The sequence below is a fragment of the Cyprinodon variegatus genome, unplaced genomic scaffold (genome assembly GCF_000732505.1).
Source record: "Cyprinodon variegatus isolate N-32 unplaced genomic scaffold, C_variegatus-1.0 Scaffold409, whole genome shotgun sequence".
Classification (NCBI taxonomy): Eukaryota; Metazoa; Chordata; class Actinopteri; order Cyprinodontiformes; family Cyprinodontidae; genus Cyprinodon; species Cyprinodon variegatus.
The window spans coordinates 697,358-714,496 of record NW_015150862.1 but is presented as its reverse complement, the minus strand read 5'-3'; the positions used below and the strand labels follow the sequence as shown (position 1 = coordinate 714,496).

General features: G+C 39.3%; 1 protein-coding gene across 1 annotated transcript in view; it reads left to right on the top strand.

Moving 5' to 3' along the window:
* Nucleotides 1-17,139, top strand: part of inpp5a (inositol polyphosphate-5-phosphatase A) — a 118,444-nt gene that overhangs the window by 38,827 nt on the left and 62,478 nt on the right. Inside the window, exons 3-6 of the mRNA XM_015387960.1 lie at nt 116-179; nt 2,874-2,977; nt 10,906-10,958; nt 11,771-11,890. Coding sequence (XP_015243446.1) covers nt 116-179; nt 2,874-2,977; nt 10,906-10,958; nt 11,771-11,890 — 341 coding nt within the window. The remainder of the gene's footprint in view (nt 1-115; nt 180-2,873; nt 2,978-10,905; nt 10,959-11,770; nt 11,891-17,139) is intronic.

Genomic DNA, 17,139 nt, shown 5'->3' with positions numbered 1-17,139 from the left:
ATCCATCCATCCATCCATCCATCCATCCATCCTTTTAAATTTGTTCATTTTTAACTAATTCCTTCAATGCAAATATTAACAATCCAGCTAATTCTTCTTTTCTCTCTTCCTACAGGCTCTTGGAAGTATGTACTTTATCCACGATTCGTTGAAAAACATCCGTCAGTTTGATTTCGAAGGTGAGACTTTCCCCCTCCCGCACACATCACCAATCCTTAGAAATGAATCCTCACATCCATCCCATTTACAGGCTATTCTTGCTTCCATCAAAACCAGTGATCTAAGATTGGTTCTGGAGATAAAATGAAGGCAGCAGGATCAGATGGTAATGCTTATTAATATTAGGATTTAATTCATACATTTTCGGGGCTGCCGGTAATGGTGTGCTGCAAGTTATTGGACAGTTACAGCGGTCTCATCAGCCCGCGGTGTCAGAGGGCCCCAGGGTCCGGCGACCGCGCTAATTAAAGAGAGGATATAGATGTGGAAGCGCCTTGCCTCCAATCAGACACCAAATCAGCATTAGCACCAGTGAAGGACAGGGCGACGGCGGGCGGGGGAGGGGTCAGAAGGGGAGATGACCGCTCTGTATGTATGCACACATTTTACTGACAGCAGAAGAAATGGTCGAATCAGAAATGTTATTTTGGCGCAGTAAGCTGCTGCAGGGGATCTGAACTGTTCAGACCGGTTCCAGTAAGAAAGCAGGTGTGAATCATCAAAATATCTCAGATTGAGAGGACAGAAGTTTTTAGATACTGAGCTGAAATCTCATCTCTGTAGACCCGTCAGTTTTAGTTGTAAAACACAGACTGGACCATCACAGCAAAGCTTCATTTCATCCTCTGTGGATGAAAGATCCTTCCTCTTTGAGTTAAGAATGGAATCCCAAAGTATAGTGCTGCCACCACCGTGTTTCACTGCACGTATAGTGTTTTTCTAGTTACAGCTCTAACAAGCTTTCTTCAAACCGTAACACATTTTACTTAAATAAAGGGTTAGACTTTACGCAGGCAGGTATGTTTTTAAAACTCACTCACAATAGCTTTCCACACATCACATGTTTTTTACCTGCTTGTGTTTCTTTCTCCTTTTTTTGGTGTTGGTTTAAGTTTAGGGGATTGACTTTAAATCCCTGCTTCATCATGACTGAACGGCCTTCCTTCCTTCATAGTAAAAGTTGCAAGAAATCTTGTAATCAGCTTAGCTTTGGTAGCAATTGTTGGATGTTCCTCTGGCTGGCCAGTCTAAGATCTGCTGTTTCTTTAAGGCTTCTTGGGTTTTTTTTTTGTTTCTTAAGATTAGGTCGAAAACTAAGAGTGAGAGAATTTCATTTCTAAGTGGATAGATTCAGAAATGTTTGAGTCCGAAAACAAAGCTTCAAAAAGTTTATTTTATTTTGTCTCTCCACCTTTTTTCAGTGTTCATGACTTTCCAGCAGCTGAAGTTTATTTCAGGTTAATCAGATTCAATATAATTGCTGGCAGGTGTGTGAGCTTGAGGCGACTGAACGCAGAGATTGAATCAAAAGGTGATTTCAGGGTTTGCACACTTATGCAACCAGGTTAATCCACTTCTTATGTTTCTCATTTTCTCTCTTGCTTTTTTTAAGTTTACAAGCTCAGTTAAATATGTGGAAAAAAATAAAAGGGTTTAACATTTTAACTCGTTTTAAAATGTACCTTTTTTTATACCTATTGTAAATGATCCTCTATCAGATTAATATAGACAGAGGTGGAAGTACATAAAAATGTACTTCAGTAAGTAAAAGTAGTCATAGAAGAAAGTACTTAAATAAGCATAAAGTATTGGGTAAAAAAGCTACTCAAATACTGAGTAACCGATCTACCGGTACTTATGGCAAATAATCATCACAGATTTAATATTCTAATAATTATGTTGCAAAAAGTTGCAAAAAAAAATATTGAAAAATTATGTTTTTTTTTGTTAAACGGCCATGTAAAAAAAATAAATTATATATATATATATATATATATATATATATATATATATATATATATATATATAACATACAATAGTAAAAACACAATGACAGCTTAGAAAATGAGAATGTTCCGTATTTACGTTAGAATACGGTAAGAAAATATAGTATATTATTTGCTGTACACTCACTTGACCTTCAAACGACATTGCATAATCAGCAGATAGAAATAACAGCCAACCAATGAAGCTTGAGCACAAAAATAAGTCTCACTTTAATATAAACTGTCGTTATGTGTCTCTATGGAGCATTTTTGTTTAAAACAAGCTTGTTTATGTGAAGCTCTGTATGATTGGTAGAGCAGCCAGACGTTTTATTCAAATAAAAGTAGTGAAAGTTTATTATTTTTACTTGAATAAAAGTAAAAAGTACAACGCGATAAAAGTACTCCTTTAAGTATTGTTTATTTTTCCAAACTTTTAATTAAGTAAATATAAATTGTTTCTACCCACCTTTGAATATAGCTTTGCTTTTCCGGATTCAACATTAGAGAAAAGATCAAAAACTCTTTGAGGATGTTCAGGTTCCTGATGTGGCTTTCTATCATGAGCTTTATGATCAAGACTGAAGTTTTATTTAGGTTTTTTGATGACATTTTTTACATTATCAGTGACAAAAGGTGAATATTAAGCAGTAATAATACAGGGGTTGTATTATGAATTCTTTACCTGATGTTCTTCAGTCTGACCAGCAGGTGGTGCAGTTGCCACTTCAGCAGCATGAGCAGTTAGAAGATCCAGAGTCTCTCATGGAGTCTCCAAATATGAATCAATCTAGTTTTATGACTTTTCTCTCCTTTTTTTCCATTTCACCTCTTCTTCCTTCTGTCCTTGTCCGTCTTCCTCTGTCTCCTCCTTTTCTTTTTTTCCAGCCAAACAATTTCGGAAGTTAACTGGGAGGGAAATCTGCGCAGAGAAACTACACAGCTCACCCATGGTGGAGAGGGAGAAGTTTCCAAAGGATTACTATCCAGGGGTGAGTTCTGGAAGAAATAAAGTTTAGTGATGGACTGATGAGGGCTAACGTCATCATTTGGACATATTACAGAAGACTGAACGCATAAATCTTAGCAACATTTTTACCTAAAATATTTTTCAAATTCCATATGGATTCCACCTTTTTATATCATTTTGCATGTTACAAATAGTGGTTGTGTATCATTTGAAAGGGGAAAGCCTGCAGATATTACTATAGCTTTAAAAAGAAAACATAAAAAGCAAAGGTGCGCTTTGGTTCCCTGTTAACTCCACTATGTTGGGTTTGCCTCTTCCGTAGACGGCGAGCTGAGCGCCGCACTGCTGATATAGTAATAAAGAGCACGGCTGCCCGCGTGTCATCCCTGCACTCCCCGCTCATCCGTCAGCCATGCTCCGACGGCCGCCTCCGCGAATATATGCAAAGCAGATGGATACGGCCCCTTCACACACTTCCCCTCCATTTCCGTCTCTTTCACACACTTCAGGTCCCCCAAAAAACACACACACGCTCCCCCACCACATCATTGTATATCCTTTCCCACTCCAGAGATCCACATCAAGGTCTCCTGTTACAGGGATGATCTGATAACAATTAAGGACAGAAAGTGTTGTAATGCTCTGGATTAAAGATGGGGAGCAGAGAAGGCCAGGAAAACAGCGCGAGAAGGATGAGAGGAGTGATGGAGTGAGAATGGAGGCGTGTGTGGGCCGAGCAGATGAGAAAAGTTTTGGCCCGTGATAGATGCCTCTTCCGCAGCCAGGGTATGAATCTGGGATGATGCTCCAGAGAGCACCACTCCACATAATGTTAGCCCATTTAAAAAGAGCAGATTTGTGTAGTCTATCAGGGTTGCAGAGTATTTTCCCCCCCTCCTGCCTCCCTCCCTCCCTCCTCCTGCGACCCCTTCGTAGTGAGAAATTGGTTGTTATCATAGATCACAGATACTGCTCAAACCTCTTATGAAAGATGAATTAATTTCACTAATGCTTTAATGCAAAGCTCTCATGAGGGAGGCAGACTGGTGATAACCCCTGCCTCGTCCCCGCTTCCTCCACCAGTGATTTATGCCCTCTTTTAGTAGATGAAACTGCCTAGATTTGCCATCCATCTGCAGCTTTGAGGAATCCCATTACTCCGGAGGAGGGCTGGGGGGGCCCTTGGATCAGAGGGGACGCCATGCGGAGTCCCGAACAGAGTCGCTCATTTAGTTCTGGGACATTTTAAGATTTGAGGGGCAACTTTTGCGACAGATGTTAACGGTTTATCAAAAAGCTAATTTCTACATTCAGAGCCTCTCAGGTGGTTCATCTGAGGAGGATAATATGATTACAGCTCAGGTTGATGTGTGTTTATGTCTCACATTTAGAATAAAGTCACAATCTGAGTAAAAAAATGCCACAGAGGAGAAGATTTTAACCATAACGTTATTGGAAACGAAGAATCTCCCAGAAACAAGAATAAGTGATCAGAGTAGAACAATTCAGTTCAGCTGTGACTTCTCTAAAGGGCCCCCAATCTACGCTGGGAATTTTCCATTTATGATATGTTTCACAATTAAATGAATAGTTTCATAGATTTATAGCACAGAATTGCCAAATTCTTTAAAAAAGGTGGAATAGCATCTATCTGTGGCAGTGTATTACACGCTAATTTTTCCTTTTTTTCTGTTTTCACCCATACAAGAAAAATATAAAGCATGATCTGTATGGTGTGAGAAACTTCAATAAGAATGTAAAAATGTTTTTTACAAAATGCTCTAATTAGAGAAGCAGCATTATTCCCACAGCTCTAATAACCACAAAATCATGTAGAATATATGTAATAGTCTTAGAATTATCATTTATTATCAGGTTCATGACACATTCAGCATATATCGTGAGAAAAAAACACAACAATTTAATAAGAAGAAATTAAAGATGAGATTGTATAGTTATTTAAAAATGCTTCCTTCCTTATATATATACATTATAAAACATTCTCTGTGGAAATTCATTTTTAAAGATCCTCTTGGGCTATCTGCCTTTATTTGACATTAATATGACAGGAAGGAGTGTAGAAAGACAAGGAAAGGTGTCCAGTAAAGACCTAATGGTCGATAGTGAAACTCGTTACCCAGACAGGTTCACCTGATCCAGGCTTTAGCCCCAAACCTTCAAACCATCTCTAAGCAGTATTCAGCAGTTCAGGTTTGATCAATTAATTTATCTAAACAAGCTTTATTCTAAGGTATTCCTGTCGCCAAGAAATTACTGCGTTTATTCTTTCCACATGGTCAGTAACAAGTTAACGAATCCCTGCCTGTGAAAAGGATCCAGTTCATATTTAATCCAATGAAGTGTTTTAGTGGTTACTAACTGAGAGCATTAAAAGGAGCTCTATCTTATTAAACCTGTAAAACAGTATTATTACTACCCTTTGGTGTGGTGATAATACCAGATACCAACCTCCACACACGCCTTTATGCACTAATAATATCTGACTAATAATAATCACTCACTAATAAAACTCTTAGGGTTTCGCACAAACAAAACAATTACACTATATATATATATATATATATATATATATAACACTATAACTTTCAGAAAACTGAGTTTTCAGTGTGCAGCTTTAGGTTTGGAAGAAGTTTGATGTTCACTTACAGATGAAATCCAGGTGTGATATCTTTTACCTTTTATTAAAATATAACGAAGTAGTTTTAACAACCCACAGCTATCAAAGCATTAAGTTTTTTACATTTTATATTGAATTTGATTTGCGTGAAAATCATGATTAGGTTGTGAAACATGAAAAGCTTGTGAAGAACAGGCACATTTTTTCAAGTTTCACTTTGATTGAAGCGACAATCCTTCTATTTGCTAACCGTCTGTGTTTTCCGTAACATGTCCATGAGCTATAGCTGTAAGTCAACAGGAGAAGAAAAACGAGGAAGTTTATTGAAATGCTGAATAAGAAGAAAGTGGCCAAAATCATGGGTCGCATTTCTTTTGAAATGCCACAGTGATGGATTTTGGCGGCTTGTCGTTTACCGTTGTTCCGTCAATCTCTCCACCTTCCCCCCCGTGGGAATGAATGAATGCATTTATTCCTCTGGCGCTGTTGCCGTTCGTGCGTCCAAAAGCCATTGCATCATAAGGATTTGTCATTGCCTAATATAAATAAAGTATACGACCCAGACCTTAATGTGCCCTTGGTATTGATTGTTTTACACAAGCGTTGGAGGGGGGAAAAAATAAGTGAGAGAAAGGAAGAAATGAACAGACAGGCTGTAGATCAACATCCATATGAGTTTGTTGTTTGGCACCATCATCGCGCCCATAAAAGCCCCAACTCTTCATACCCTTTTAGTGCCCCCTGTAGTAAGCTTCTGTTTCACCACTGATTACTTTAAAGTTCAGACCTCGATGGAAGTTAACTTCCCTCGTCTCTTTCCCCTCCGCCGCCTTTACGGCGCTTGTGATTCATGTATACGTTAAGGAGATGAAGTCATTTAAACCGGCGTTACTTGTAAAACGCTCCCTGCATTTATCACCTGACAAGACACCTGTGACACGGATGCCGTCCCCCGTGACAGTCTTGATCCATGAGACGGTGAGGAGTTCTGAGATGAGGGGCTAATGTTGAGATGAAGGCTTGCAGAGCTCATTTTCCCAAGTAGAAGCGCAGTAAACTCTGCTGCAGGAGTACCTTTGCGGCTGTAAACCCTGCAGAAGCCCTACTGTTATTTAGTGGGTCCCTTTGCAGGATGATGGAACAAGGATAGATGTGGCCGTCTACTGGGGCTCACATCACTCACTGTTTGTGTGTATTATTATTATTGCTCACTGTGCGTTTCTACCCTGAACTCTTCCAGCACCACTAAAACACCCTTTTCTGAACATCATGCTGCCATAATATTATTTATGGGGGTCAAGCTTTCAGCTGGAATGTACAAAAGGTCAAAGAATCAAAGGAGATGGACCAGGAAATAGTCATAGGAGGGTGCTGTGGGGCTCGGAGCTCTGATGATGGATCCTGACATTTGGATTTTTTTTCCTGTCGTCACAGCTGTGTAGGTTTCCAGTCATGGCTGAAAAGGAAGTGGTCTGATTCCAGCGTTGTAAAACAGGAAGTGCTTACAGAGATCGTGCAGACATCCCAGCACAGTGCAGCCTGAAGTTTTAGGTCTGGACATTTTGCTGTGATGCTCCTTGAGGGTTTTCTGCTGCCGTGTTTGGAGGTTTTGTTCAGTCGGACCAATGTTTCATATTTGACCCTCGAATACTTTGGTGTCCTGAAAAGTTTGTCAGTCGAAAGGCGGGAAGGTGCCCCAATCCTGTGGCTGCAGTCGAAACATCAGTGTGAAAGCTGGCACAAGGTGTCTGTGCCCATATTCTGTTTGGTTTTCTCCCTTTCTGTCCTGAAGACGTTGTTTCAGAAGCTGCTAATTTTTTCTTAATGAAAATAGGCTTTTCCTTTTAATTCTTTCCACTAACTGGGCCATTTTCTGATTTGACTTTGGGCCCTTTAACATGCTAACTGAGGCCTTTAGAGTCTGATTGTCTGTTGTAGCTGAAGATTGGACACTCAGACTTCAGATGGCTTTTCAGGGGTGAACAGTCCTTATTGACGTATGTTGATAAATTTGACATCATTTGGATATGTTTAATTCTCGCTGTCATTATTCTGCTTTTTTTTGTCAAACCCAGTGATTCCCCCATCCTTAAATACAATTTTTCCTCCATCTCTGACCCTCTGCGTTGGTCCGTGCTATAGGTCAATCGGTGTATCGCCCAACAGGCATGGATGCAACCCGCTCTGCAGCCGCCGTTCATCACTGTCGCGGGCGGAGACGCCATCACTGACCTGTGGAAGCTGAGCCAATGTCACCCTGAGCCTCGTGGCCTTCCTGCTGCCCCTCACTCCCACTCATCAAACCCCACCCCCCACAGCCAGTCATGACATTATCGTTTGGACCCAACGTCTTTCTTTCGGTTTATTCTTTTACTGTTTAAACTCCGCATTTCTGATTATCCTTTTCTCTTGGTTCTGAGGTCCATGTAGTCGCTCTTTAAATGTCAGCTGATCATGATTTCCTCCTGACAGTTTTCTTTAGGCGATCTGCTTGAATGTTGGAGATAATCACCCAAACTCAGAATAAAATTGGTTTCCTTAGAGCAATAAACGAGTGAAGGCTGCCTTTCTACAATAATGTGTGTGACAAACGTATGGCTTTGTGTGCTTAACCAGAGCGTGTTGTGTGCGCGCCCGTGTTTGTGAGGAGCAGGAGGTCAATCAGTCATATGTGCAGGAAATGGGGTAATCTGGGGCCAGGTGTCAGGAAAGTGATGGATTTTAATGCTGTGATCGTAGTTAATGGCTCTTTAAATTAAATCGAGATTAATCGTCTCTGGCGGCAGTCAGATCTCGTACGGGTACTGAGCAAATCCACCGCCCCCCTCTGAAAACCACCAACCCTAACCTTCATCTTCCACATCCTCATCCTCTCATACAGTGAAGACCTTCCTTCCACAACTTTTAAACTGAATGATTTTTCCTCCTGCGAACATATAGTCCATTGTTTATAGTTACTCAGCCGTTATTGTGCTTGTTTTATTCACTTCCAGTGTTTGTAAGGTCAGTCTGTTTTTCCAGCAGGGTGAACCTCATATCTAATTCCATTTGCTCTTTTCAAAATCACAACATTGGACGAGCGAGTTATAATTGGGCCCATGCATCCTGCAAAGGCAGTATGGATTAATTCAAGTATGCTAATGTAATTCAATTTGATACAGTTAATCTTGTACTAATGCAGATTGAAGGATGCGAGGCGCAATCAAATACCTCTTAGCCCTTTAATTTGCATCTGGGTTTTTTAAATAAAATTAGTCAATTTGTAATTATGCGACCTGGCCCATAATTAGTTTATTTATCACCGCAGTTAACTCCAATAGCGAGAGAGAGAGCGAGATTGACTGGAAAATAAAGAAATAGGTTGTGGAAAATGGACTTATTTATCTTATCCAAAATGAGAACACTCACAACATCAATTTGTCTCTCATTTAATAACCAGCTTCTTGGTGAATCATGCGCTATATGATCATGTGCTGTTGGAGGAAGGAGCTGCTGGTTTGATCAGATCTCTCCAAGACAATTCCAGTCAGATCTGATGCAAACAGGATCACTCTGATAACAGTCTCTACTATCAGCTCAGCCTGTTTTAAGCCATGTTGCATTTTTAATAAAAAAAATAAACAGAATAAAACTCTTATAGAAGGAGGTGAATCCAATAAATCAGAATACTATAAACAAGTTAATGCAATTCACTAATGTAATTGAAAAACTGAAACTTCTTCGTCGTATAGATTCTTTACACCTTAATTTACTTTAAGGGTTTATTTCTGTTAATTTGTTAATTTTGTTTTACACCCGATTAAATCTTTATAATAAAATTAAACATTACATAAGAACTATATACATCTAAGTTACATTTAAAACAGAAATAGAAGCTGGCTGCTCAGAGGGCTGTATCCAAGCATATTAGCAGAAAGTTCAGTGGAAGGAAAAGGTGAAACCATTGGTTTTCCTTGTTTTAAGGAGAAACCCCCAAACAAACAGTACTGAACATCGTTATAGCAACCAAGCTTTTTCAAAAGGTGGCCGACAAAGTTTGGAGTGTTTTTATAAACTTTACATCAAATATAGTACCGTATTTTTGTTGTTGCTACAACCGTCTCTTTAAAAAAAAAAGAAGCACTTTTTAATTAGTCTGACATGGAATTATTTTTCATTTATTACAAGTTTCATTTTTTTGAATAAAATAACTAAACTATATTTTTAGTAATAAAATATAATATATATTATATAATATATTTAATATAATATATTTTTTCCCATTTTGCTCTAATGATCACCTATGTCTAATACAAAGACCTTTATTTTGTAGCATACTGTATGTGTTATTTAGAGGAATAGTACTCATTTAATCATTTCATTTAAAAGTGTTAATAGTTGTAACTTTATGCTTGTAAGGAGTCTTAAAAGTTCGGCTCTCTGATTAACGAGATTGATATAGTTTAAGAAAAGCATCTCTGCATGTTTAAAAATGTGAAACTTTGAAATACTTTTATTTTCTTAATGCACACAACAATGTAAGATAGACCTTATAAGTTTTAATCCAAAGTGTGCAAACATTTTATAAAAGAACTAAGCATCTCTACCATAAGATTTTTGTTGCTATTAACAAGCTTTTAGTGTTATCCTTGCTATATATTTGTCCTTTCTTCTTGACAGGGTTGGAAGATTTTAGGTCAATATTGGCAGCAAAAACGGCTTTTATATATGAAATAATAATTAATTAAATAATAGTATAATAATAACCATTAAATAATTGCCTGTTTGGAAAACCAACCTATGTCCAGTTGTCAACTGTCTGACCAAAATAGTAAAAATGCACCTGGAGCCACTTAGCCCTGCTTCAGAATGCTTTCTGGTCAGACGAGACTGTGGCTGAACTGTTTGGCCAAATTGACAACAAATCTGCTCACGTTATGCTTAAAGAAAAAAATCAGCACTGCCATCTCTCATGCATGGTAGTGGTAGAATCATGCAGTGGGAGTGTTTTTCTGCATTTATTGCTTGCAAGTTGCACAGCTTGGATGAAAAAAAACTTTGACTTCACCTCAGATCAGCAGTTAGGAGTTAAAAGTTTGGAGGTCCAGGATCCGCAAATTAAGGTTTGAATGGATAAAGCAGGCTGCAATTAAGCTTCCCACAACCTAAACCTCAACTTTTGTTAATCATTTAAACATTTGTAGTTCAAGAAAATGTCGTAGGAAATCGCACTGGAGTTGACATACTGAACATAATAGCTTCCACTCATCTTTCTGTCAAATTGTGACTGATTCTGCTTTTGTCATGCTGAACCAAATCTCTCTGTTCTGCAGTCCAAGTTCTCCAGAAAAGGATTCATCAGAACTCGATGGTCCCTGGCTGACTGGTGAGTTTTATTAACAGGTCTCTACACCTACACGTCCCACCCACCTCATCACCGTTCAACCCTGAATCATCACGACTCTATCTGTGTGATTAGAGACGGAGATCCAGATATGTCAGTCATGTCTGATGTCTCTCACAAGCGGCAGGTTAGAATTAGAGAGTTCTTAACTGGCTGTACCCTCTCTGTGGACCAGGCCCCACAGTAGGAGGCCAGGATTTGATTAGACCTAATCCCCTTAGTCAAGCAGCTGCATATGACAGATGACAGAAAACATTAGATGCAATTGAACCTGCACGGCATGAATAGAAACGCTGCTCTCAGTGTGCAGAGTTGGGGGGCTGAGGGGGGAAGAAGGGGATTGTAATCTAATAGAGGGATGACATGAGGACTAAAGAGCTGAAACGGTAAGCATTTAATAGGGGCATGACGTTTGACAGGAGCAGTAGAGAGCGGGGAGGCTGCTGAAGAATAGGAGATCAGATCTGGGACGGGATAGACACGTATTGTTTAAGCCATGAATGTTGTCATTTGTTCAGGATGTCACTGCAGAATAAACCTTGTGAGATAGGATCAATTCCTCTGGGCCGCCCCGCTGAGCTCCACGCTGATAAAATCAGCGGGGAGGTGTTCATCACTGCACACTGAGTCGCCTTGCTCTCCTTGAACAGGACAGGGTGAAATATAGCCAATCAGGGTTTAGGAACATCACACTTTTCTGGAAACTGTGCACAAGTGTCTTTCCTCCTAAATACTGGTTGTTGTTCATCTTCTGCTTTAAAGGAAATTCCCTAACTAAGTCTTTCCGCCCACAGTGCCTTCGATCTGGTCAACATCCACCTTTTCCATGACGCGAACAACGTTGTGGCCTGGGAGGAAAGTCCTTCCTCTTATTCTGGGATGAGGCAGAAGGCGCTGCGCTTTGTTTTAGACAGGTAACTGATGTAAAGGAAAGCTTTGTGTTCACGTCTTTAATCCTTCTCTCCCCAATTCTTTCCTGAGAAGAACTAACAATTTAAAAAACACTTCATAATGTATATTTATTAAATGACTATGAGACATGACAACAGTTTTACAGAAATAAGAATCTGAAAAACTCACATGGAGAGAAAAGACAATAATAAGAAATGTATTGATACAATTCCTTGGTCTTTGGCACTCAGGCCTCGACAAGAAACATTGCGCTGAATTTTGATAGATATGCATGAACAGGGAACAAGAATAGGGCTGTTTCCCCCCAGGCCTGAAACAGGTGGTGGAGTGGAGATGAAGTTAGTCAGTCTGTAAACTGCTGGTTAGCGAGACGGTATGCTGAGCTTTATGGGGAGATCCAGTGGAATGCGTGAGCTGATACTAGAGCTTCACTTAGGGACCTGGAAGATGGAAGTCCAGTTGGATAACACAGGTTGAGAGAACCTGTCCATAATGAGCAAGCATGAAGCGACAGTGGAGAGGAAAAACTCCCCACTGGCAGAACCAGGCTGGTCTTCTGCCGTAGTGGTTGAAATGAGACATGGAATGCAGTAAGAGTCTGGCAGGAATGAAGCTCTGATGAAGTTTTAGCTACAATGGTGGAGGAGGGGCTGGAGGTGGGTTGAAACGGGGTCATCTGAATGAAGTCACAGCGCATCCACCGACTGCACACTAGGTAGCAGACGAGTTGCGGATTGGAGGCCTTTTAAGACGAACTTTTGGTATGCTGATAATAGTTAAAGAAGTATTTTATACATCTTGAGTGCCGCGCCCTTGCCACATCATCACATGTCACATTATTACATCACACATGTTTGCAAATGAGGAGACATCACTGGCTTCAGCCACATTAAGACAGTGTTTTAGATCAAGAACATTCAGAATGCACAGTGACAAGGAGCAGAGTTTTCCACTCCGACTCTGCTCCCATTTCATTCCCAAATCTTTATGTACATAATGAAGATGATAACTGTTTATCCTGACAGAACTGTCCTAGTTAGATAAACTGCTTGAGAAAACATTAGCCTTAACACACAACAGGCAGTTTTTAGGGTTTAACAAGCACATATATAAATAATTGAAAATAATCCTGACACCGACCAGCTTTAACGTGCAGTCAATGGTATTAGCAGCAACTTTCACTGGGCAGAAAGTCATAAACCAGGAAGTTAATCCTAAATTAATCATTCTGCCCTCATTTATTTAAGATGTGAAATTGAAAACTGATTCATTATCATTATGCATGATCTATAATAAGAAACATGCCAATAGAAATGTATTTGTAGTAGAGTAGACTGTCATATAGGTTTTTTTATTTATTTATTTTTTTTTACTTTTGTAGCTGTACAGCTTAAAATTGAGCCAAAAATTCAAGGTCTTCCTTTATTCATGATGTTTGTGACTAAAAGCATAAATTTACTTTAATTTTATTCTTTAGTTATTTCTTAGAATATTATTATAACGCTATAATCTTAGGAAACAGGATATAAAAATTTAGGCCAATTTAACATATACAGATATTTTACAAGTTAACATGGCAAGAAAAACAAAATATTTTATAAATTTGATTAGTGTTTTTTTTTTTTCCTGTTTTGGATGATTTGTCTTTTTTTTAAATTAACTAACGATTTGGTATGATCTTAACCTTATTTATATTTAAAGTCCGAGGAAGCATGTTTCATTAATCATGTATTTTAAATTTCCAGATCCTTTCCTTTGTGTCAATGAGGCACAGTCTATGCTACCCGTCCAATAGGTCAATCTGAGTAGCTCCAAACTATTCTGAGACCCACTAACAGACACCTAGCCTCAGTAATAGCTATCGGTTTTACATCGGCTTATTTAGCAGAGAATTAACAGCTATAGATGATGACTGCTAATATGACTGCCTCTAGAAGACTAAGTCTAGTTATGCTCCATGCTTAGAGACTCCCTTTCATTTGGTGTACTTGATAAGATGAAGCATCAGGTCTGTTTTTAAACTAGGCATGCTTTATGAAAGTACATGATGAAGATTGTCGATGTTATTGGTGTTGTTGAAATGACTCCAGTATTCAGCAAGAAGCCTCTATTCAAACAGGCCACCCTCCCCACTCCTGGTCCACGCTAATGTGATTTATGGCGTATCCATTTGGAGCGGAGCGGGATGATGGAGTGTACGCTGCCACCCCTGCTCCCTACCTGGCCATGCTAACACAGAATAAAAGCCCGGTACCAGGCTCCCAGACGGTGACCTCCCATTCAAATGCTATAAGAATGCATGACGCGGCTCCCCTCCACCTCCGCTTTGAATAACTACCTACATGCATATATGGGTGGAATACATCACCATATTTCCGTGGTCACTTTCAGATGCGTCTGTATTATGAGGTGCTTTCTAATCTCTCTGAGGTGACATTTAGCCTGCGCTTCTTTGTTGATTTAATAAATGAATGCCTTTAATGGACAGGGAAGTGGGAGTGTTTACAGAATATAGCAGCTTTTGCAGTTTTTATTACACAGTAATTCACCTGACATAAGGTTTTTAAAAGGACATCTGTTGTTGCTCTCCTTGAAGTGTTTGCCTCATATTTTCACAGCTTACGTCATGCTTTTTCTGTGTTTTCCTTTTTAGTGCCGTAGTACATAAATCTTTAAAGAAAATACTTAATGTTTGGTTTTGTGGATGAATTTTCAAAGAAGAAGGGGAAAGCGGTCTGAGACAAGGAGGCAGTGGGAATGTCTTCCCGTCTTCTTTCCTAGTTTCAGTGCCTCAGCCTGCAAAATAAACAAAAATACTGTAATATAGTTTTTTTCAGAATTCATTTTTTGTTTAATTTATGAAATAATTTAAATAAAACAAGACCATAAAATAATATTCCTTCCATCCATCCATCCATCCATCCATCCATCCATCCATCCATCCATCCATCCATCCATCCACCCATCCACCCATCCACCCATCCATCCATCCATCCATCCATCCATCCATCCACCCATCCATCCATCCATGCATCCATCCACCCATCCATCCATCCATCCATCCATCCATCCATCCATCCATCCCTGTAGTTTCTCTGCAGTCTTTATGTCCATTTTTTGAAGCAAAGCAAAATAAGCAAAGGATGCCTTCCAAGCAGCTCCTTGCTTTCCCCACACACCACTTCAGGGTGCAGTTCAGTGCTTTTTTGATGTGACTCAATAGACGGCTGTGGCCAGCTAAACGCCTTTCCTTCTCAGCATTGTTCCCCAGAGGCCTTGAAGTACTTTGGAGATAAACACTGTTTAGCAGTTAAAAGGGCCACTGAGGAAAAGCCTTATCAGATGTGTTCTCAATGGGCTATAAGCAGTATTATTAAGCCAGACACACAGATAAGGTGCAGGTTGAAGCTTGATGCCCGGCTGCAGAGCTCGGTCCAAGCACCGACATGTGATCGCGGTATGATCCCCTCCCATGTCAAAGTGAGAGATTAGGCCTTGGAGTGGAGAGAAACAGAGAGAGAGAGAAAGCAAGTAGGGAGAAAGAAAAAGGTGGGGGGACTGGCTTTAGGTATTCCCCCTGTCCCTTTTCCTGCTTTCCTTCTGGGGGTAGGAGTCAGAGTTAGGACAATAGCCAAAAAGATGGTTCCCAACCAGCCGTTGAATGGAAACACTGTTGGTGGTAGCGCCTCATTCAAAGCCCAGCCCTGGAACATTGTCCTCCCAGATCGGCGGAGTAGAATGGAGTTTGCTGGTGGCTGCCAAAAGGTTAGCAGCTTCTGTGAAAGGACCGAGCCATTATTCACTGCCCTTTACAGAAGCCGAGCAGCCTTTGTGCTCCACCTCCTCTTCCTTCTGAAAACCATCAGCTTTTTCTCACTCCGGTGCTCCGGATCTGCGGACGACAGCTTCCCAAAAAGTGAGCAAGCATGAAGTGCTGCACCCACCATCATTTCCTAGCATCAATCCTGATGAATTACAGTATTGGTGCACATTTTTGGATGAATTTTTTGTGTAAATTTTCAAAATAATAATTTAATTTTATCCCATTATAGATTCCCAGTATAATCTCTAAGGGCGGAGGGGACAATGAAATTAATTTAACTCATCACTTCATTATGCATTTGGTTGTTTTCAATGAAGTCATCATGAAAATTAGACCGGGAGTTTTTTTCCCCACATTTTTCGATTCATTTTTGAAACTGTGTTGTAATATGGCTTAAAAAAATCAGATTTTTTTCTAAAAAATCTGATCAGTCAATTTTTCTTCTTCATTCACTTTAATGATTTAAAAAAATGAAATCACAAAATACATAACTTTGAAAAACTTATTTTAATTTGAAAATCTTAATTTCACTCATCCCCTCTGGGAGGCAACCTTTCTTGGATTGGTAATGAAATTCAAGAGATTTCACAAAAAAACTAAGAAAATCACACAGTGAGCTAGTTTATGGGTTATGTGTAGATAAGATCAAAAAGAGATGAATTGATGTCGCTATGAGCTATGGATGCCCGAGAAGTCCATTGGTTGGGTAAAAAAAATACTGATTTTGATACATCTAGAAAATCCTGATCCGAGAATTTGATTAATCGATGTTATCCATTGATTACCAAGTTATGACAAAATATATAAAAAGAATTATGCAAGAACATGAAAAGGACGTCAGATATGCTTACCCCACATGTGAATATTGTTGACGTGTGTAACATGCAAAAAGACAATTATTCTTATTTCCACATTCCCACACAGGACCCTGCAAAAAAAAAAAAAAAAATAGGAAATGCATTTTTGGTCTAATCTTACATGGAACTTGTTGCCACCTTTGTTTTTAGAGACATCACCTTTTAAAGAAAAGGAAAAAAAAAAAGTAAACATCATAAAAATTTTCACCAAGCATAGCATAAAAAAAAAACTTATCTTTGAAAAAATCTTTTTGGCTTCAATGAGGCTGAAGCTCAGACTTCTCCGTTGCCTGGAAAACTTTGGCCTCTAAATGATAAAACCAACACTTTTTTTTTCTATCTTGCTTAAAAAAATGTCCATTGTATGTTCAAGTTTGTTTCTTTTTCCTACCCCCATTCAGAGTGGCTGGTCCGGTTCAGGGGAGAACAGTTTTACATTACAACTGTGAAATCCTGGTATAAAGGCTTCCTTTGTGGCGCACCATTATTTTCACACAAATATAGTCCATTGTCACAGTGCTGAAGTTAATTTGATCAACATTGGAGACATTTAACTGTTTTGTTCACTGAA